Source organism: Momordica charantia, assembly GCF_013281855.1.
Source record: "Momordica charantia cultivar OHB3-1 chromosome 10 unlocalized genomic scaffold, Mcharantia_2.0 BLBB01000010.1, whole genome shotgun sequence".
Lineage (NCBI taxonomy): Eukaryota > Viridiplantae > Streptophyta > Magnoliopsida > Cucurbitales > Cucurbitaceae > Momordica > Momordica charantia.
In genome coordinates, this window is record NW_028275158.1 from 1,025,587 (window position 1) to 1,047,277 (window position 21,691).

The 21,691-nt window shown below is 36.5% G+C and overlaps 4 protein-coding genes across 5 annotated transcripts; 2 read left to right on the plus strand and 2 right to left on the minus strand.

The window, feature by feature from the left end:
- Positions 1-1,468: 1,468 nt before the first annotated feature.
- On the plus strand, positions 1,469-2,469 carry LOC111011645 (CEN-like protein 1). The gene is made up of 4 exons (XM_022285497.2): positions 1,469-1,775; positions 1,858-1,919; positions 1,998-2,038; positions 2,125-2,469. The coding sequence occupies exons 1-4, from the start codon at positions 1,572-1,574 to the stop codon at positions 2,346-2,348; spliced, it is 531 nt and encodes a 176-aa protein (XP_022141189.1). The 5' UTR covers positions 1,469-1,571; the 3' UTR covers positions 2,349-2,469.
- A 1,459-nt stretch (positions 2,470-3,928) lies between these two features.
- HDG7 (homeodomain GLABROUS 7) lies at positions 3,929-9,311 on the minus strand. Its single transcript, XM_022285565.2, has 9 exons — positions 8,522-9,311; positions 8,184-8,401; positions 7,933-8,050; positions 7,145-7,837; positions 6,867-6,968; positions 6,569-6,781; positions 5,254-5,428; positions 4,813-5,180; positions 3,929-4,708 (listed from the first exon to the last, which is right to left on the minus strand). The coding sequence occupies exons 1-9, from the start codon at positions 8,594-8,596 to the stop codon at positions 4,316-4,318; spliced, it is 2,355 nt and encodes a 784-aa protein (XP_022141257.1). The 5' UTR covers positions 8,597-9,311; the 3' UTR covers positions 3,929-4,315.
- A 3,631-nt stretch (positions 9,312-12,942) lies between these two features.
- Positions 12,943-16,409, minus strand: LOC111011732 (pentatricopeptide repeat-containing protein At5g04780, mitochondrial-like). Of its 2 annotated transcripts, XM_022285610.2 has the most exons (2): positions 15,993-16,409; positions 12,943-15,818 (listed from the first exon to the last, which is right to left on the minus strand). In XM_022285610.2, exons 1-2 carry the CDS (start codon positions 16,145-16,147, stop codon positions 13,115-13,117), a joined length of 2,859 nt encoding a protein of 952 aa, XP_022141302.1. In that variant the 5' UTR covers positions 16,148-16,409; the 3' UTR covers positions 12,943-13,114. The 2 variants fall into 2 exon arrangements, with proteins under 2 accessions (XP_022141302.1, XP_022141303.1); XM_022285611.2 differs by having other exon boundaries at positions 12,943-16,136.
- Positions 16,410-17,763: 1,354 nt separating this feature from the next.
- On the plus strand, positions 17,764-20,606 carry LOC111011740 (RHOMBOID-like protein 3). The gene is made up of 5 exons (XM_022285621.2): positions 17,764-18,396; positions 19,090-19,253; positions 19,655-19,818; positions 19,940-20,190; positions 20,352-20,606. The coding sequence occupies exons 1-5, from the start codon at positions 18,101-18,103 to the stop codon at positions 20,458-20,460; spliced, it is 984 nt and encodes a 327-aa protein (XP_022141313.1). The 5' UTR covers positions 17,764-18,100; the 3' UTR covers positions 20,461-20,606.
- The last annotated feature ends 1,085 nt before the right edge of the window (positions 20,607-21,691 follow it).

The following is a 21,691-nucleotide window of genomic DNA, read 5'->3' on the forward strand; positions in this document are numbered from 1 at the left end:
TACTTTTATAGATAAAGTGATGATTCAAATATACGATTTTCAAGGAGATACTCATACTTAGTTTGATAATAACATTTATTTATTTGAGCATATATGCCTGATGGAACTTTTCTTTGCCTATATAATTGACTTTAGAATGTTTACTATTTATAGTAAAATGCAGATTCGGATCAAGTTAGTTTTTACACGTAATAATTCCCATTCCAAAAACGTAATTAGTTGGAAAAAAAAAGCATATATTATGGCAAAGAGAGAGTGAAGCACATTAAAAGTTGAATTCCCCATTTGCCAAAGATATTGTATTTTAAAAGTGGGAGAGAACAAAAAGTTTATATTCTTTTTCACTCTTCTCAACATCTCACATACGTGTTCGATTCTAACGTTAAGGAGTAACATTAACTTTCATTTTCTTAACTTTTGGCTGATCATAAGAATAATAAATCTGTTGCGATACCAACTCACCAACATCGCACAACTCTTTCTGATCCATAGCTTAATTAAAGCTAATTAATGCCCTATCTTACGTGTTTTTAATTATTTACCTTTTTTCTTCTATGGAGATTTTTATTGGCAGAGAATATAGCATATATTTGTTTCTGCTGAACAACCAAAAAAATCAATACCTTGGGAAAGATAATTACAAAAACTGTTTTAGGGGTTCACGTTTAACCAAATTATGATTATTTATATTTCATACTAATTAAGTGAAAATTTTGGTTAACAATAACTTTTTATATGGTAAATTACTCACAATTCACTCCTATATATCATATGACATATTCAATGGTTGATAGTCATAGTTAGTTCGTTGTCTCAAGGAACATAAAAATTTGAAAGAGTGATATAGATCAATCGCTAACTAAGTATTGGTCAACTGGCTAAGAGTACATGTAACTTCGTTATTAAAGATCATGAGTTCGAATCTCTAACTTTCTTAATTAAATGATTCATTGGTAATATTGTGTTAGGATAAAAAGGTTCTTTAAATTCATTTTTTTTATTTATAATCTTTTGGTCGAGACATATACCTTAAACAAATTGAATTATGCTGGCTCATATATTTTCATTTAATGATATGATAATGTTGATTTTGCCTTTAATCTTGCTGGGTAGACATTATCTTAAAAATATTCTCACCTCCACCTCAAAGTGACTTGGATAATGTTTTGCATTTCCCAATAAGAAGAAAACTATCACATAACACAACCCACTATTAACAAATATTTACAATGTTCCATTCCACTAAATACTAATGAAGCTACCCTGGAATTAGGGCTAAAGAGGCTTATTTTGATGGGAATCCAAGTTTTGTTCCTCAAAAAAAAAAAAAAAAAAAAAAAAAAAAGGTTTGGTACTTTCTCATAGGCCCTTTTGGTCAGTCCATGTTGAGATGGGGAATTTTGAATGGAATCTCTTGAAAGTCTCTCACAGTGTTGAGCTTAAAACTCCAGTCCTATAAATGCCCTTCATCTTCTCTCCAATGTTCCCCACAAAATCTCCAACATTGTTATTTTTAATTTCCTCTCTCTCTCTCTTTGGAGTGTTAAATTTGGAAATTAATTAATTAAATTATGTCAAGGGGCATTATAGAGCCACTTATAGTGGGAAGAGTTGTGGGAGATGTTGTTGATCTTTTCACTCCAAATGTGAAAATGAATGTCATCTACAATTTCTCCAAACAAGTCTCCAATGGCCACGAGCTCCTCCCTTCTTCCATTGCCTCCAAACCCCGCGTTGAGGTCGCCGGCGATGACATGAGATCTGCTTTCACTTTAGTATGTATAAACTTTCAATCTTTTCGTTTTCTCCTTTATTAATTAAGATAATTAATTTCTCTTTCTAACTTTTAATTTGTAGATTATGATCGACCCAGATGCTCCGAGTCCGAGTGATCCTTACTTGAGGGAATACCTCCACTGGTTCGTAATCTATAAGTTTAAGCCTTTGAGTTCATTTGGTTGTTTATTCATGTTTAAGACGGTGTTTGTTACGTTCAGGATGGTCACGGACATTCCTGGAACCACGGATGCTTCTTTCGGTATGCTTTTGATCATCCATTTAGATGTATTCACATGCAAATTGCGGAAAAATTGAAACTTGGGTTGAATTATAATATAAATACAGGGAAGGAGATGATGAGTTACGAGAGTCCGAAGCCGAGCATCGGAATCCACCGTTACGCGTTCGTGTTGTTCAAGCAGAGCGCGAGGCAGACGGTGAAATTGTCGTCGTCGTCGAGAAGCCATTTCAACACCAGAAGCTTCTCGGAGGCCAACGGCTTGGGCCTTCCCGTCGCCGCCGTCTACTTCAATTCCCAGAGAGAAACCGCCACAAGAAGAAGATGTTGATCATCATCAACTAATAATTAATTTACCTCTTTACTTTTTTACTTCCAGCATGCCCTTGTTTCTGCATCTCTCCCCTTTTAATTTGTTTCTCTAATAAAATCTCTCTTTCGCTGCTAGTAAACGTTTATATTTCTCAAAAATTAGAAATGAAAAATGACAAACCAGAAACACGAGTGTTATTTTAGAAATATTTTAAAAAGAATGGGTGATCGTTTGAGTGTGTTTATTAAGAAATGCGTTGCCTTAAACTGTTCTACATAATCTTTTCTTCCAGAAGGGTTTTACACTGTTGATCATGTTGTGTTAGTCCAAGTGTCAACTAATTTTTACTGTTCATTGCTCATAAGAATTGTTTGTAAGAAGAACATAATTTTGATGGTTATCCAATAAACTGTTTCTATTTATCTTTTTCAAATAAAAAAGTATAATTTTGAGAGTTTCAGAGTGAAGACTTATTTTAAATTATCAAATTATTTGGTAAAATATACGTATCATAATCAAGCTGACTTAGACAATGCTCCTAACGAGCCCTTTTCCTTCCATTGGGATACTCCTACCCATATATCATCCTATACTCCCATTGAAAAATACAACTTAAATTTGAATCAAAATAACATCCTCGCAATTGGTAGGATGAGATAGTTATAATCTTCATCTTCATCACATCGTAACCTCATCTTTTGCTTCGATTACCAAAGAATGTCTTTATGTTGATAGAGGTTCTCTCACCTACGTACCTAACTTATATATGTCATTCTCCAAAAGTAACTATTCATTCTATCATCAAATATCGTACTTACAATATATTTCATTATCTATAACTATCTAAACTTATCTCTAAAGTATTGATTTAAATTTAGCTATTTATCACCACATGTGATCTTTGTTCAACCCCCAAAGATTAGTGAAGAAAGAGGCTAGAATTTGGTAAACAAATTGGCAAAGGGTTATTGAAGAAAAAGAGGGGGAAGATGAGATTATTGGAGGCTTGAAAAGGAAAGGGAGTGGGATACAAATGTAGGTGAACATTGTGTTAGGGGTATGGAATGGTATGTACATAATGACTGAAGTAGGGCTGTGCGGGGGCGTGTAAGCAGGTGATTGGTTGGAATCATTTGGTTGGGTAACTTTAAGGATCTGATTGGTGACAGACACATAATAATAATAATAATAATGATAATAGCATCTAGACCAGAGGTAAGTGGTCCTGGGAAGTGGGTAACGTGGCAAGCAACGGGAGGGTCTGTGATGGTGTGTTCTGTCACCACCCAATCAATGAACAGTGACGTTTTATAAAGGGCTTTGTTTTGCCACTGTTTCCCCCCCAACTTTTTGGTTTTTTGTTCAGTATTTTGGGCGGCGGAAAAAGAGGTTTTTACTGCACTTGCATGTGCCAGTGCCATTTATTCCCCCAACAATCATATGTTTTTATCAAAAAGAGTTTTTTTTTTTCACATTATTTCATAAATATTAGGAAGATGAATCAGAAAGCCCAACAATTTAAGTAATTGGGCCGAGGATTTAGTCCATCTCTCCACCGTAGTTCTTAGGCAGGTGTGCAAGGAATGGGATTTCGTGGATTTCTAAACCAAAAACCAAACTGTAAAGTTATAACGTATAACCAGATTTTTTGAGTTGGAGAAACAAGTACATTACATCAGAAACAGTTTTTTCACGACACAAACAAGAAAATAACTCCGTCCTCCTCACCGGTCGTCGAGTCAATACCCGAACCACCCACACGACAACAACAACGTTCAGAACCTGACAATGAGTCCCATATTTGCGGTTCGTTCTTGACTAGAAACCTGTGTTTTGACGATTCTATGCTCGAGCTCTTTTCATGTTGATTCTATCAATTCTTCCCATAAGCTTTGCATTATGAGACTACTCTTACCTTTTTGACAAAAGAGATTAAAAAAGAGAAAAGGAAGACACTGAAAAGCTTGATTACCGAGCAAGCATCGTTAAGATACTTCAAGGGAAGTTTTGATCTTTTGGATTGTGCAAGAAATGAGATTGTTAACTGTCTCAACCGACTCGACGGTGAGTTTAGCTGTTGGAAGGCTATTCACCAAAATCTGGAATGCAACTGTGAGCAGACATCCACCGGAATGGCCAATTTTGATGTCCGAAGTGACCGAAGCATCTTTGCCGTTGTTTGTACAAGCATAGCTGGATAGACCGTCAGGGAGAATTGCGAATCCTGATGGTAGTAGTGACACATAAGTAGAATCTCCTCCGCGCATCACCAAATTAACCGAGGCTGTGTCGACCGGAGCATAAACAACCAGTGAGCCTGATATGTCAGTCCAAGTCTCTTGCAATATAAGCATGGTGCTCTCATTAGCATTCATGGGCTGCAAAAAGCAAAATTTTAGTAAGCAAATGAATGATATACTCTTGAGGATAAGAATTCAACATCGTTCATCATCTTCACGGAAACTATTTTGAGATTGCTCACATTGGCACGTAGAAGAGAAACACGGTTATCCAGTCCCTGGCCCTTTGAGATGTGAAGCATCTCTAGCATTGGCCTGCCATTGGATAAAATGTCCCACTCGCTCCGTAAATGCTCGTTTTGCAAGAATGCAAACAACCTCTGCTGGGCTACTGGCATCCAAACAGAAGTTGAAGCACTCAACACGATACCTGGTGGCTCACCGGGATCATCAATGCTCTTTCTAGCCATCACCTTCACATCTTCACTTATATTACCAACAACAAGTTTGTCCCACTTGTGCAAAGTTGAAGTACAGATCCCAGAACAGAAGTTGTCAACCATACGCTGTGATAGTTTCAGCATACTTCGTCTACCGCATGGTGATATTCCTGTTTTAAATCATACACATAAGATCCTGAAAGCAAACATGATAAGGAACAATAAACAAGACGAAACCGAGACCTGCAGAATCTTCAGTATGGATAGTAGAAGACATAAGAATTGCCAAACAGTCGCATTGCCTTTGGAGGGTAGCAAGCCACCGTTGTGCCCCAAAGCCGATGCCCGAACTAATTAACCGGCGGTAGAGTTGGTGCATAACAGTCTCATCATATTCCGTATGCTCAACCCATGTAACCTGAAAACACAAACCATCAGTATAATGGCAGCAAAAGGAAAGCCCCACCAAGTATTTGTTTATTAAAGAGAAAATGTTTGGTCCATTTTACCTCCAAATATCTCATTAACGACTAATTAATTTTAAGTGTTAACATTTTAAAACTCATATGGGCCACATTCTTGCTTAGCTTAGTAGTCCATCAGAGATGGAACCTATCAGAACAGTCTACGTTGTGAGCTTACTATATTGCTTGGAAATGGAGGGGAAACAATTTGAGGGTATAAAAAACAATAAAGGAGAGAGGAGCTGAAGGTGAGAGATTTCTCTGAAGACTAGCAAATAATCGTGAAGATTCTGATAGAATAAGTTCAGGAATCTAGGTGTTCCAAAACCTTGACCAGCAGATTTTATGGAATACTTTAATACATAAAAAGGCTGTCTAGTATTTTTAAAACAAGGATAAAACGTCATCATGTTTCATGAGGTTCTATGTAAGATATAAGAAGACCAGATCCAGGTCGTACAATCTCGTGGATCGAAAACAAGACATCGGTGAAAGAGGGAGCAGAATACAGGCATCAAATGAATAAAATATGCACATCATGTAATGAGGATTTTATAGATCCCATTTGATAAGGATTTTTCTTTTAGTTTTCTACTGTTTTGTTTTGTTTGTTTTCATACATTTTTTAAAACTACATCTTTAGTTTTTAAAATTTGGCTGACTAGATTGAAAAACAATGTAAACAGAAAATAAGCTTAATTTCTATAAAAATAGAAAACTAAAAAAAAAAACATTTTTATCAAACAGACCCTTTGAAATTGACCAAGATTAAAAAAATATGCAGTTTCCTTGTTTTGCTCAACTCTGATTAGTTAAGGACTTTTAAAGTACAGACAACAAGTAGCCTGTTTCTTAGAAATCCAAAAACTAGTAAATAATAGGATTGAGAAGCATCTCCTACATTAAGATATTCATAAAAGGGTGCAGATTCTTAGGTTAAATACTTTATTATTTCTCAAAAGCATCCCAAAGAAGCCCATCCTGATGGATAATACTGATAAATAAATCATGTTTGGTTGGGAAAAATCCATGTGCCAAATTATTTTAACCTATAATAGACTTGAAAAGAATGAAACCTGAAGATAAGCAATTACCTTGGAGAAACCATTAGGCATATCTTGCACGACACAGCCTGAAGGAAGCCTCCTGCAACTGAAAAATGAGTGTGAATCGGAACCTTCTCCACTAAAGTCGATGGAAACATCAACTACAGCCCATAGACCATCAGCATGCTGCTTGCAGAAGCGGAGGAACTTCAGTGTCCGTACAGGAACCAATGGGGAAAGCACTCGAAGTTCGGCATGTATCTGAATGTACCGATGTCTGTTAGTTTATCTAAAAGTATCTGTACGTTTAAGGTTGGTAGAAGAGGGGGCAAAAAGAGAAATGTACCACTTGTAATGCACCATTCCTAGTTCCGCCCATGCCACTTGATATCACATCAACTGTGGTAGCTCTAGCAATCAAGCAAGGAAACATCTCTGCCCATCGATTCTATTTTAAAGCCAAACAAATAATCTGTTATCAAAGCATGTAGACTCGAGAGGATACACAAGGCCAAAAATAAAGTAAATCATACGAAGAAAGAGAAAGACTACATAAATTTGATTGCATACATCTAAAGAGATAATAATTCATAAAGAATAGTTAATCGGGTCGAGAAAACATACTGCATCCATCAATGTCTCAACGAGTGCCAAGCTGTTGATGATGAGCATAGTATTATCTCTGGTAGCCTCTGTTGTCCAATTTCTATGCTTCATGCGAGCCGAAGAAGGAAATGTCCTTGAATATTCGTCAAGGTTCAGTGTCTCTCTGCCACCGCCATCCCGACTTTTGATCCAAAGGGGACCATCCATTTGAGCCATCTTAACCAATTCATTCATTGCTGCCAAAGCAAGATCCACATATATTGTTCTCTCAAGTGGTGTATCATTGCCTGGCATGCCAATTCCAGGCTTAGTGATAGGCACCATAGGACCAGCACTGAAAAGTCCGTCTCCCAAGTTAAGCCCCATAGGGATAGAATCGTTGATGGTACTCAAACTTCCGAGTCCGTTTCTTCCTACAGAAAGTTCCAAGCAAGAGTCAGAGCTTGGTGTAGAGCCATGACTGACAAAGGGTAAGACCGGCCAGCCCAAGAACTTGTTCGTGACAGAATATAACCGGTGCAGTTCATCCCTTAATCTGGCATTCTCAATCCTAAGCTGGTGTTCTTCAAATGATAGATGAACGGGCATTGAAGGGCCACCGCATGTATTGCACGTTGGGTTTTGAATAGCATCCTTCATCACACTATTCTCAGCTCGGAGCTTATCGTTTTCTTGCTTAAGAATTGCATTCTCATGGCGTTCTATTTGTGTCTGATACATTCTCAAAATGGTTAATTGCCACAGATCTTAACAAATAAACATAAATCATCAGGATATGCAAATGCACATGAATCATGGTTATTTACCTTCATCTGCGTTCGGCGATTTTGAAACCAAAACTTTACTTGCTTTGTCTCCAAGCCAAGCCTCCTACTGAGCTCGCTTCTTTGTTTGTCATCAGGATGTGGACATTCCTTGAAGAAACTAAACCAAACAATAAAGCAAGACAAAGAAAAGACCCAAATCATCAAGCTCGTCTATACAGTTCGGAAAAATATTACCATGAATGCACAACCAAAAGCAAAAAATAATCGAATGAGCAAATTAAGAGATATACTTCTCAAGCTCTTGGATCTGATGGGGAGTATGCCTATGATACTTCTTCTTTCTTGGCGGTTGTTCATCATTAGCATCTTGATCATCCCCAGATACGGCACCATCGATGTTATCGCTCCCTGATCTGCTATCATATTCATCTTCCCTTAACCTCACAACTCCACTCGGATCAAAGCTGTCTCCAAGCAGACACACTTCGCCATAACCATCCATTTTCCTCTGCAACATAAAGCCATTAGCAATTCATTCACAGACAAGAAAGGATCCTAAAACTAATGCACAACATAAAGTTAGTAGGAAACAATGATACATATGGAAGTGGAATAAAATGGTTCATACTATGGAGGTGGAAAGTTCAGAACTGGAAATTGGGTAAGCCAGAAAGCTTGGGTCGGCAATTGCACCACTAGGCATAATGTGGTTGTATTAGCCACGGCTCTGGAATTCTGATCAAACCACCAAAATTCAACAGATTACGCAACTTTTTTTTTTCTTTTTTGTTGTTTAGAATAGCAAGTTATCTCTCTGTGTGTGTGAATTTGAGGAATTTGACGTCTGTTTAGGAGGGTTTAAAGGTTTACAGAAATGTGAGTTCTTGGGAGATATTAGTAACCGCCTATTTGATTTTCCAGGTTTGACTATAGCTAAGCAATTCACATATTCAGCAAACTGACTGACAAGTCGACATTTCTCGATAGAGAACAGAAAGTTAAAGGTTTTTTCCTTGTCAACGCCCATGCATGAATCATGACATTTTCTCACCTCCCTGTCTCTATCTTTTGAACACTCTCTCCGTCCAGAAAAGCAGTTGCAGAACAGTACAAAAACAAAGGAACAGGACAAGAAAAGTCCTTTATTTCCTCAGTTCCTTCCAGTTCACAACTCTATCTCTCTCAAGGAAAAAAAAAATCAACCAAAGAAGGCTGATACAGTATGAAACATAACCCTAATATTCAACCTGCTTGACCCCATTATCTGTCAGAACTGAAATAGACCCAGAGAAGAGAAAAACAGAAAGAGCCTAACAAAAAGCCAAAGGAAGACAAAGAGCCAAAGGAAGAAGTTGCAAGCTTTTGTTTTCGTCTCTGTTCGTATATTCACACTGTACACCGTGATTTTTACTCTACCTAAGATCGAAGACCAAGAAAATAAAAATAACCCATTGACCTTCCTCTATCAGATAAGTAAGAATGGAAGAAAAATAAAGTACAGTGTAAAAAGTGGCACCTTTTAGATTATTTAAACGTGAGAACCAAAGCAAAAAGAGAGCAAAAGGGGGTCCTTTCTTACAAAGAGCCAAGAAATTAATGGACTTTCAGATTCTCGCGATGGGATCTGTGGAGGAGAAAAAGACAGATAAAATATACAATAAAAAGAAAAACCCTTCTTCAGTGTTCACTAAAGATGAGATTAAGACTAAAATAATTGAAAATTTAGGACAAGAACTGTAAGTACTGGAGCAGACTTACAAAGAACCTAGAGATGAATTCTTAATGAAGAGTCAAATGGGACTCCTTAATACTATTTATAAATTATTTTTATCATAAACAGAACAGGAAAAAATGGAAAAAGAAAATACCATTGGACTGTTTGGATTCTCATTCCCAAAAAAAAAACCCAAAATTTTGTCCTGTTAATTACGTTTGATTGATTTTGATTCCTTTGTTTCTCATATTTTTTCTTTCCATCAAACTGATTTTTCCTTCCATATATAAAAACCATTTTCCTTTTTTTCCAGATTCAACAAAAAAGGTATATATTTTTCTAGACCCCTCTAGTTAGGGAAGTGCAGAGTTCACTTATTGGTCATATTTTATGAAGTATAATACATTAAACTAATAAACTATGTGATTTTAACTATATATATGTAATAAAAATACATATTTTATAGCAAAAAAAGTAATGCTCAAATTTTATTTTTAAGAAAATACTTTTTCAGGACAGACGGTTGTGGATCCCACATAGGTTCCTGGGTGTCCTCTGATTGGTTGTCCTCTGTCCTGTTATGGAGTAGGAATCCGGTGTGCGCAAAACTATGTTAAGCTGGTAGGCTGCCTAATCTCGACCAATGAGGTAATGACATAGCAAAGGTCTTTTATTATTATTATTATTATTATTTTATTTTTTGCAAAAGAAATAAATGGAATCTTTCTCGGTTGCGTTAGAAATTGAAACGCCTGATTTTCATAACTTACCATGATTGTGAGTTAGCAAATTTGTCCTCTTCAAGTAGAAAATATGAATATTTTTTGTGGTATAATTATTTTATGTAATATTTTCAGTTTGGAATGTATTTGTTTTCCATGTAGGATCAAACTCAGTATGAATTTTCTTTGTTTTTGTTTTTTCTTAAATAGAAGAAGGGTAGTGAAGTATCGAAATCATTATTGAAATGATTCATTATCTCCTTTTGTTTGATAAAGGTATGAGTCTATATTGAAAAAAATTACCTTTTCGGGAAAAACACTAACTTTAAGTTATCTTGTGAGTTCGATCTCCTATCCCTCATGTTATACTAAAAAAAACTTTAAGGTCATTGTATAACGCGATTGATGTATAAACATCGCAACATCACGACCTTAAAATAACATTTTGGTGTTTTCCACCCGAATATGTTACACTGAGTTATTTAATTCGAATCATATCATGATAGGGGTTTAAGGTCTTGATGTTCATTTTTCAATTGTATTACACAATGACTGTAACAAGATCGCATTGTGAATACTGCATTCTTGATTTCAAATACAGCCACGATAGTGTCTAATATCAATATTCATCTTCATATCATATTACATGAAATCCTATCACAGTAATAGCCACTCAATAATCCCATCAATTCGCTTACAGTCAAACAACTTATTTTCATAACTTTGTTCAATTATATGAATCGACTCATGCTCAGAATGGATAGAGAATGATCTTCATTTATGCTCAAAAGAGTTTAAAACTAAATTAAAAAATGATCCATTCATTTCTACCATAGAGTCCAATCATTTTAGTTAGATACTTTTAAGTCAATTCCTTAAAACGCATCGGGACAAAACAAACCTACAGGAATATTTTTCCAATTGGACAATGCTTAAGTTTGCAAAATATTTTTAAAAGTTTATTTGTCATGGCATGTATTTGTTGATAAAGTTGAAGAAATTGTTTCAGCAACGTTCATTTGATACCAAGTTGCCAAATTTTTATGACTCACTATTCATTCTCATTAAGGAAATCTAGTTGTAAACACAGTAAATTCCAAACCAGATTTACAATGGGAGTGACCCAATTGTCCTTTTCCTTGAATCAATGTGTAAAAAAAAAAACAATGTGTAATCTTATCTTAGAAATACATTTTGGAAAGAGAAAAAGTTTTTCACATTTCCAAACATTATCTCAATGTTTCTACAGTTCTTCCAATATCAAAATGTTCAGCCAAATGGTTCAGGAACTTGATTGTCTCGGCTTCTGTTTACTTATATGAACCCGTTCTTTGCCAGTTCTAAAGGAAACTTGGTAGACACATTGTAGAAGAAAAAACTCAAAAACTGAATGTTCGGTTCAGAAGGGACATGAATCTAACCAAAGATGAGATTAAGCTCAGATTCTCGTTAATGTCAGTCAGTAAAGAGATACAGAGACTTTAAAAACAGCAGCTTGGCTTCTATGACAGTAAAACTTAACTAACAGCAGCTGATGTGCCTATTTACTGCATGATAACAATGGAGCAAACCAGCCAGCCCGACCATTGTTGATAATATCCAAAAGAATATACAATTGTGCAACGATGGTGAATGAAATACGAAGCGAAGTTTCATGTTAATAGCTAACTATAAACGCGAAAAAAAAGTAGGAGAGAAATTCTATGTGCCATAGAATACTTGTATGCCATGCTCAACAGCCAAACAGCAGTGAATATAAAAACAGCTAAGTATATACTTCAATGACAGATGCACTCATTTGAAGCGGCCTTCACCTGATTCCGAATGAGGTTTCTGAATCGTGTCGTTGAGCAGCATCCACAATTCTGGCTTTGCTTGATAAGCACCACATCAAGCTTCAAACAAGATTGAGCATTTGAGCAAAGCCAAACCTTCTGCCCATTGTCATTAATATCAAAGTACAACAACAAAATTTATTTTTAGTCAATAATGTCAAAAAGCAATGAATGTTACTCTCATGACCATTTGAAGAACTTTGTTCAGCATGTTGTATCCAAGCCTTTTCAAAGAAAATGAATCTCCTAAAAGTTTGCCTTTCCTTTCTCCCCAATGTCTATCAGTTCAAATGCCTTCTTTATATCGACAACTTTCTCTATTACAGATTGTTCAATTCAACAATTTCCAAAGGGAAGGAAAGTTCAAAAGTTGAGGTATATGAAATATTCATTCATTAATGATAAAAGGGAAACATATGTGGAAAGTACCTTGCAAATTCATTCTTCAGCGGCTCTTCGACATGAAAGACTTGAGTTTGAGATATTTTTGGCATCAAGAGTCCGACGGTTTAGAGCAGACAACAATTAAAATGGATTAAAGAATGCATTGGTCATATTAGAGGTGTTTATACTATATCTAGTTCCTCCTATTGGCATCTGCAGGAATAACTTCAAAGAACCCAACTCATGAAGGAAGTTTTGTTAAGTAAACATCATATTAAATCTTTATTATAAGAGTCAACTACATGAATAAATTTTTCATGCAGAGACCTCTACTTCTACTCCAATCAAAAGCCCAAATAGGCTTGAGAATTGCAATAACCACGTAAACGTAAAGTTTGGCAGGTATCAAATTTCTCTCACTAAAATTTATATTTGATCTAAAAGAATGAAATAAAACATATATGCTATTTCCTAATAAATACATGCTTAGGAAGCCTGAATCTGCTTCCTATGAATCTTGTCACAAAAATGTGAGTTGTACACGTGCCATATAAATAATAAAAGAATTACCAATAATCTCCACAGGAGCAAGAACCATCCCTGAAATGGTGGAATCTATTTATGTCTCTAATTATAATCTCCCGTGCAGAGACTTTGCAGATGAATTTGAATGCAGTATGACAATCAATACAAACCCTCAGATTCTTCTTAACTCTGATGGGAGCCCCTGGTGGAGTTGCAATCAACCCAAAAGCCACCGCTAGTTTCTCACTGTGGTGCCATAAGAGTTGTTCTTTTTCAATTTGTTCTACATCATGCAGATCAGTCTCAATCATGGGAAAATATCCCGCTTTATTCAGAAGTTCCCGCAAATCGTCAAGTTTTGCATATATTTCTTTACTCCTAGGATGGCTTCTATCTCCAACGATGAAGGTGTACACCTTATCTTTCACCTCAATCCAGCTCATCCCTGGTTCCTTCTTCAGTGAGCTGTCTTTCATCAATCTTCTTACCTTTGCAACATTATCCCACATTCCCTTCGATGCGTAAATGTTTGCTAGGAGTACATGGGTTCCAGATTTTTCGGGTTCAAGAGCTACGAGCATCTCAGCAGCCTGTCTACCGAGCTCAATATTTTTGTGAATTCTTGCAGCACCAAGCAGTGCCCCCCAAACAGCAGCATTTGCTTGAAATGGCATCTCTTTTACAAGCTTCATTGCCTCATCCAATCTCCCAACTCGACCGAGGATATCAACCATACAAGCATAGTGCTCTTGCGTCGGTACAATTCCAAACAATTCTTCCATTAATCCGAAAAATCGACGAGCCTCTGTCACCAAACCAGCATGATTGCATGCAGAAAGGACGCTGACCAAGGTTATGTGATTTGGAGGGACACCATCTTTAAGCATCTGATAGAACAGTTGGAGGGATTTTTCCCCATGGCCATGTTGAGCAAGTCCTCCAATCATTGCAGACCAAGATACAATTCCTCTCCAAGGTATCTCAGAGAAAATGCAACTAGCATCATCTATACTTCCACATTTTGCATACATATTAACTAGTGAATTTCCAGCAAAAACGTCTGATAGGAATCCACATTTCAGGACATGGACATGAATTTGTTTTCCTTGTTCATATGCTGATAAATTTGCACATGCGTTAAAAAGCGAACTGAAAATGAATGCATCAAGCTTCATATCTTGATCTTGCATTCGCAAGTACATCTTTAGAGCCTCCTCTCCCAGGCCATATTGGGAATAAGCTGTAATCATTGATGTGTACGCTACCAGATCTTCTGCAGGGCATTCTTCAAAAATTTTTGCTGCATCTTCTAATTGACAACATTTTCCGTACGAATCAAGGAGGCTGTTTGCAACATATCCATCATATTGATAACCTGATTTGATCGATATCGCATGTACTTGTTCGCAAAACCCAATGGCCTGAGAGCCAGCTGTAGATTTGAGGATTGTTGACAATGTGGTCTGGTTGAATTCTAAACCGTCTTTATACATCATTGTGAAGAGAGATATAGCTTCCATGTCATACCCACTATTGGAGTGACTAGAAATAATAGAATTCCAGGAAATCAAGTCCCTTTTAGGCATTAAATCAAACACCATCCTTGCCTCTTGTATCAAACCACATTTGGAATACATATCTATCAATCCGACACTCACAAACGAATCTGATTCCATATCCATCTTCATCAATGCTGAGTGCAACTGCCTACCTAATTTTATAAGCCCGATCCCGGCACAAGCTTTAAGAGCACTTGATAGGGTAAACATGTTAGGAGTCACTCTAAAGCTTCCCATTTTCCCAAATAATTTAAGAGCTAAATCATTATATTCATGAAGAACACAGCCAGCAATTACAGCATTCCATGAAACAATATCGGGTTTCGGAATTTCATGAAATACGGTTATTGCAGCCTCAGGACATCCAGCTTTTGCATACATGTCAAGAAGTGCATTTGTAGAAAATGGATCAGTATCATATCCAAGCTTTATCAAATACCCATGAATTCTCGTTCCATAATCTTCGTCCTCCAAACCGGCACAAGCATTCAATACAGTGGAGAGACTAAATTCATTGGGAGTAATTCCAGTGGAAATCATCTCTTGAAACAAATTAATTGCTTCTTTAAAGAAATCAATCTGCACATAACAGGAAAACAATGCATTCCACGACACAACATTTCGGTCTGGAATTGCCTCAAATAGCTTCTTCGAATCACCAAACTCCCCACATTTTGCATACATAACGACCAAAGTGTTGGCAACAAACACATCAGACTCAAAACCAGTAACCAAGGCAATCCCATGAATCTGCTTCCCCAATTCCAAGTCCCTCGTCAAATAACAGGCTTTTAAAACACTAGGGAAAGTGAACTCATTGCCCTTCACTCCCAACAAATACATTTCATAAAAGGTCAAAAGGGCTTCTTCACCACGCCCATTCTGAGCATACCCAGATATCAGAGCAGACCAAGAAACTAAATCCGGCTCTGTACTGTCCATAACAAGTTTTCGGGCAACTCGAAAACACTGACATTTGGAGTACAAATTTATCAATTGGTTCCTTAGCCCAGTGTCTCTACACAATCCTAACCTGATCAAACGAGCGTGGATTTCCATGCCCGAGCTCACATCCTTGGAAGCAGTAAACTGCAATAAAAGCTTGGAGTAGGATATGGATGGAGTATTGCTACTACCATTTAGAATAAACCCAGAAACATCGTTGATTCGTAGGTAGCTCATACACCTAACCGATGGGTTGATAAAATTGGTAGAAGTGAAAAAATGGGTAACGGGAGCAAAGGGTTTAAGAGGTGTGCAAAGAAAGCTCCGTAAAGAATTAAGGAAGGAAAAATTGACGGGCCACATGATAGAATACAATCTATTTGCTCATTCAAGAAACTAAAGTCACCTCTTTTACCTCCAGATTTTCGGCTGCCGACGATTTCTGCTTCTGACTGGGCTTGAATCCAACTCGGCGATGGACTTTCCAGTACGAGGATTGAGGGGGAAGTCTATAGACCAACCCCGCCGCCGCACGCCAAGACAGAAAAGAAAAACCCGCCTTTGAATCATCTGCTAAGTGCTAATATTACTTGAAAAGCTGTGAAAGAGAAATATTGGAGCTTGACAGTGCCCTGCCTCCCCGGTCGTCTCTACTTTTCCTTGTCCATTGGCTGTGAATTGAACTAAATGTTGGAGCTTGACGCTGAAGAAGTGGTAACGTAGGATTCTCCTTGAATGGCCATTGCCCACCACCACTGTAGTCGCCATATTTGCAGAGGCGGCAGGTCTAAAGTTTGAGACTTTGATCCTCCCAAAGTGGGGGTTGCATTGCATGTATGATGAAATAGAATTGTGAAAACATTAACTTCAGAAACTTTTTAATTTCTAGTTTTCAATTTTATTAAAAACTCTAAGCATATCTTTCTTATTTTTCATTTGTTATAAATATTTTTAAAATTATATGAAAATTTTGAAAACAAAAATATATTTTCAGTTTCTGTTTCTAATTTATTTCAAAATATAAATAAAAATATTTTTTATCATTTTCTAATACATAGATATTGAAGTCCATTTGATGCTATTATTCTAGAAACAAAAAGCAAGAAATTGTAACGATATAGATGAGCCTATATTATTCTTTTCTATTATTAGGTTAAATGGTAAGATTAACTCTCCAATTAAGTCTCAATCAACTTTCAAGTAAAATGACATCTATTCCAGAAGGAAAAAAAAAAGACATCTATTCCTTCCTTCTTACTAAAAGTTCAAATTTTTGCACATTTACATTTGTTGTGCTAAAAAAACTTTCTAATCGTATAACTAAAATAACCTTAATTGTATTTATTTAGTTGTGTAGTTAATTAATCTATATGATTAAAAAAACATCTAATATATTATTCAACTTTCAATTTGATGTTAATAGTTTCGCGACCGAATCCTTTTAATATGTTTTTTAAGTACAATCCTTATTACTTATATGATATGTCAATTGTGTATTATTTCATAATTATGTGAGAGATTGATTAGGTTGCCTTAAATAGTATATCTATACCATCATTAAAATAATGGAGTTGATGACATGGACCTAAGTGACTAATCATTATTTTTTTTAAGTATGAAGACTAAATGATAATTTAACTAAACAAACACAACAACATAGGGACAAAGCTTCTCATACCACCTTAATATCAAATTAATGTTGGTTCAAGTATCTCTCTTTTATATATATATTTATATTCAAATTGTCGAGTTAGCATCATTCAATTGGTAAAGACATATATCACAGAATAAAATATAGATTAGAAAATTCGAATTCATGATATTTTAGTTATAGATAGATATAAATTATCACGGGTCTATGTTGATGTTAAACGTTATTTTTTTCCTTTTTAAAGTTTATAAGGAATGCGACCTTGAAAAGATAACAAAAGTGTGTTGAATATTTTGAGAGAGAAAATATTGTTAAACAAACCATGATAAATAAAAAGCGTCTGGTGGATAGTTGGTGTGTTTGAGGTCACGTCGCAATGATGAGCAAACGACATGTCGTCTTAATGGCTTGAGCTTGTGAAATAAAAATTGTACGATCAGTCTCCAAACCGTTGACGACCCCATTTGGGGCCGAAGAAAAACGCGCTAGTGGTTCGGATTAACCGCGAAAGGAAACTTCTTTGTAGTGGGATGAAGTGGGGGAATCAACAGAAAGTGAAACCCCACGTACCCACTAGAACTAATCCACCGTTTTCGTTCACAATCCCATCAAAATGCAACCTTCAACCTAAACCATTAACTTCTAGATTCAACGAAGACATGAATTCGGCCACTTGAATGGAAAGAAATTACTGGTCGATCTTGCGAGGGCGTTTGAGTTTGAAATGCAGAGGATTCCCGATCAATATGGCAGTTGATCTCTCTTCCATTTCACTCAATAAAGACCCTCCACCAAACTTCATCACCCCAAGTTTTCGCTGGCGCGAGACACCCACATCCAATTTTCGATTCTGAGTTTCAGGGAGAGAAAGTATGGCCAGGCAGGATATTGAGAGCCGGGAAGTGACCGGAGGAGTAGCGAAGAACAGAGGAAGCAGTAGCTTCTCATCTTCCTCGTATTTGATTGAAAATACTGAAACCCAATGGACTTCTTGGCTTGTTCCTATGTTTGTTGTGGCTAATATTGCTGTATTCATTGTGGTTATGTATATCAATAATTGTCCCCAGCACAATGATGGTCTTGAGGGGAAGTGCGTGGCAAGGTTTCTGGAGAGGTTCTCTTTTCAGCCTTTGAGGGAAAATCCCCTCTTCGGCCCTTCTGCTGCTACGTAAGGCTTGGTTTACTTCCCTTGATACCCATATACCAATTTTTGGTTTCACTTGATTTTCTCTTGTTATATTTCCCTCGTGTAAGAATTGTCATCATCGCGTTGCTTAATTAAGAAAATTTAAGTGCGGAATGTTATGTTGAATATGAGGTTTGGTTGTATGTAAATGTGAAATTAAGTTTTGATGGTTTTGGTTTCTTACAACTCCACTCAACCATGTGTTCTTGTTATTGTGAAGTTGTTTTTGGTTTCACTATTGTTATTAGTATGGTCTGACTCTCATTTGCTTAGTTTACCTTTACTTAAGAAGCTCTGCGAGCAATCATTTCGGTGAAAATTTGGCGAATTTTTGCTGGGAGCATGGTGGGATCTTAATATTATTCTCATAAATTGCTTCTTTTTATTGAATTTCTGATGACAGATGTGTAGATCTTGTTTTCTCTTGTACTTCTTCATAATGCCTTACAAATGTTGGATGACTTGTCTAAGTAACTTCGTAGATGAGCAGGAAGAACAATGTATAGTAGTTAGCTTTGTAAGAATTTACTGGTAGAAGAACTAGCTTTCAGCTTTTTGGATGCGCCTTTTTCCAAAATTGAACTATGTGGTGAACTTTCTTCATCTCAAACTGGACGTTGTTATGCGTTTTGAACTTGAAAGGAACCAATCAAGAGTTTTTTTATTTTATTGCAGATTGGAGAAGATGGGAGCTCTAGAGTCGACAAAAGTTGTCAATAAACATCAAGCATGGAGGTTGATCACCTGTATCTGGTTACATGCCGGTGTATTTCATCTGCTTGCTAACATGCTATGCCTGGTCTTTATCGGCATTCGCCTTGAGCAGCAATTCGGGTTTGGTATGTGCAGTTTTTTCTTTTGTAAGGTTAATCTACTTGATAACTAAGCTAACGAGTGCTTGTAAATAGCTGACCTAAAGAAATCATGGCTGCAATTATAAGTCAAATTGTATTCGTATGCATTTTTCAAATCTTCTCCAGGTGATTAAAATTAAAATGTCTACTTCCATCCATTTCCCTTTCATATATTATGTGAAGATCCTTGCAAGATACATTAACATATAGCGTACTACCTATTATAATAATTTTTTGTTGGCTGTTCTTGGAGAATCAAGCCCATGAAGTATATTTTCTTTTCACTCTAAGAGAGCAGCCTTTATGCTTCCTTTAAGGCTTTTCTTTTCTGCGGCAGAAGTATCTCCACTGTAAGCTGATTTCTTCCTTTCATCACATATGTGCAGTGCGAATCGGAGTTATTTACTTGCTCTCAGGATTTGGAGGGAGTGTTCTTTCTTCTTTGTTCATTCAGAACAATATCTCTGTCGGTGCTTCTGGTGCTCTTTTTGGTCTTCTTGGAGCTATGCTTTCAGAACTTTTCACAAACTGGACTATCTATACCAATAAGGTTGGAGATTTTAGACCAGAGAGTCAAATGCATTACCTTTTACATGATAAGTCGAACATAATTTCTCTCATGTTGTTTATGTTTGTTCTTGTGATGGATTTGGCATTTCTTACGACTATAGGTTGCAGCATTGATCACACTTCTGGTTATCATTGTCATCAATCTCGGGATTGGAATTCTGCCACATGTTAATAACTTCGCCCACATCGGTGGATTTTTTACTGGATTTCTGCTTGGATTTGTATTGCTTCTCCGTCCCAAGTACGGATGGTTAGAGCAGCCAAATCTTCCTGGTGGAGTTGGTCCGAGCTCCAAATACTACGCTTACCAATATGTTCTATGGATTGCTTCGGTAGTTCTATTGATTGCAGGGTAAGTCCATCTTCATGTTTTCATATATAGTCGATAAAATCTAGATATAGATGTGCGTCATAGTGGCGACTTTGGTTTTGCTGCTTTTGATAATTGTTTTACTATCAAGACAAGGCTAAGTTCTTCGCATAACTGCATACCTATTGTTTATAAATATGCAGATCAACCACTGCACTTGTGATGTTGTTTCGTGGGGAGAATGCGAATGATCGCTGCCATTGGTGCCACTATTTGAACTGTGTTCCCACCTCAAGATGGAATTGTGATTAGAAACATCTTTAGATATTTTAACATTTGGATCATTCTATTTCCCCTGTAAATGTGTAGTTCACTAGAAATATAGTTTACACTTACAGTTTCTAGTTGCTTGGCTGAATAATGATAATGGTGCTATATTGAAGTATATGTTATTTATATATTGTGTTCTCATCACATCGTAGTAATGGTTTGTTTTGTTTACGGCAACTTTGGCGATTTAGCCGATCTGTAGGAAAAAACAACTGCCTGCCAAATTATGGATCATAACCCATAATAGTTCTAATCTCATTTTTGCCTTCAAGGAGATTTCTTATCCTTACAATTCAAGGGCGGGAAAATGGACCTGGTAATCATTTTTCTGCATAGTTTAAAACTTTATTGTCAAGATTAATGCTTCAGACTGCAGAAGAACTTTAGCCATTGCTCAACCGTGACAGCACTTGTCAAGAGCCGCTCGGTCTTCATGAATGGCTCGTCGGGATGCAATGATGAGCCTCAAAGATCTTGCTATTTTCCTGGATTGCCAGACCGATTTTAGTAATTTCCAGATGAGACTCCTCATATTTTAACCACAATGCCCCCGCAGAGGCTACCAGCTTACCTGGCTTTGACAGAGTTTCAAAATTTCTAACTGCAGGTTCCATCTCTCTCTTCCTGCACTCTTCAAATCTCTGACTTCAAATTCAATATTCATTTTAGTTTCTTTAGTATTTTATGAATTCTTACAGGGAAACATGACCATTAGGGATAGCATTTTAGTTTCTTGTGACTGTTCAAATTGAAACATTAACTTCCTATCCTGCATTAGACTTGGATAGAATGATGGGCCAACACCTTAAGTTCATCAATGGGCTGTAAAGATTGATTTTAGTTCCTTCATAGGCAACAGTAGAATTGTATAAAAAAATTGTTCTTTGTTATAATTTTTTCATTGTTTGAATTGGGCCTAAAGAAGCACTTAGTAGGACAAGAAAATTATCACTTATGATGACTCTTTGTTGGATTTGTCTTTAATACTCTTATAGTCTTATGTTTACATTTCGAGTCTCTTTTTTCTTCTTTTATACTGTTTTCATTGTCAAGCATAGCCACGTGAATTGCATTAGTAGAAGACAACAAGAAGGATTCAGAAAGAAGGCCTTCCTCAGCTGTACTCAAAAAGAGAAATAGTAATATTTAGACTTTCTAGTGGTAAACATTAAAAAAATGGAAGAAATTTTGAAAAATATGTGAGTTACTACTA

Bases quoted from the DNA above. Each gene is read 5' to 3' on its own strand.
- LOC111011740 (XM_022285621.2), top strand. From the start codon at position 18,101: ATGGCCAGGCAGGATATTGAGAGCCGGGAAGTGACCGGAGGAGTAGCG. The intron at 18,397-19,089 runs GTAAGGCTTGGT...ATTTTATTGCAG, and splicing joins TTCGGCCCTTCTGCTGCTAC to ATTGGAGAAGATGGGAGCTC. The intron at 19,254-19,654 runs GTATGTGCAGTT...ACATATGTGCAG, and splicing joins TGAGCAGCAATTCGGGTTTG to TGCGAATCGGAGTTATTTAC.
- HDG7 (XM_022285565.2), bottom strand. From the start codon at position 8,596: ATGCCTAGTGGTGCAATTGCCGACCCAAGCTTTCTGGCTTACCCAATT. The intron at 5,181-5,253 runs GTCTCGGTTTCG...GATTTAAAACAG, and splicing joins CCATACTGAAGATTCTGCAG to GAATATCACCATGCGGTAGA. The intron at 4,709-4,812 runs GTGAGCAATCTC...TGCTTTTTGCAG, and splicing joins TTTCTCTTCTACGTGCCAAT to CCCATGAATGCTAATGAGAG.
- LOC111011732 (XM_022285610.2), bottom strand. From the start codon at position 16,147: ATGATTCAAAGGCGGGTTTTTCTTTTCTGTCTTGGCGTGCGGCGGCGG. The intron at 15,819-15,992 runs GTAAAAGAGGTG...CCCATCGGTTAG, and splicing joins CGGCAGCCGAAAATCTGGAG to GTGTATGAGCTACCTACGAA.
- LOC111011645 (XM_022285497.2), top strand. From the start codon at position 1,572: ATGTCAAGGGGCATTATAGAGCCACTTATAGTGGGAAGAGTTGTGGGA. The intron at 1,920-1,997 runs GTTCGTAATCTA...TGTTACGTTCAG, and splicing joins TTGAGGGAATACCTCCACTG to GATGGTCACGGACATTCCTG. The intron at 2,039-2,124 runs GTATGCTTTTGA...ATATAAATACAG, and splicing joins AACCACGGATGCTTCTTTCG to GGAAGGAGATGATGAGTTAC.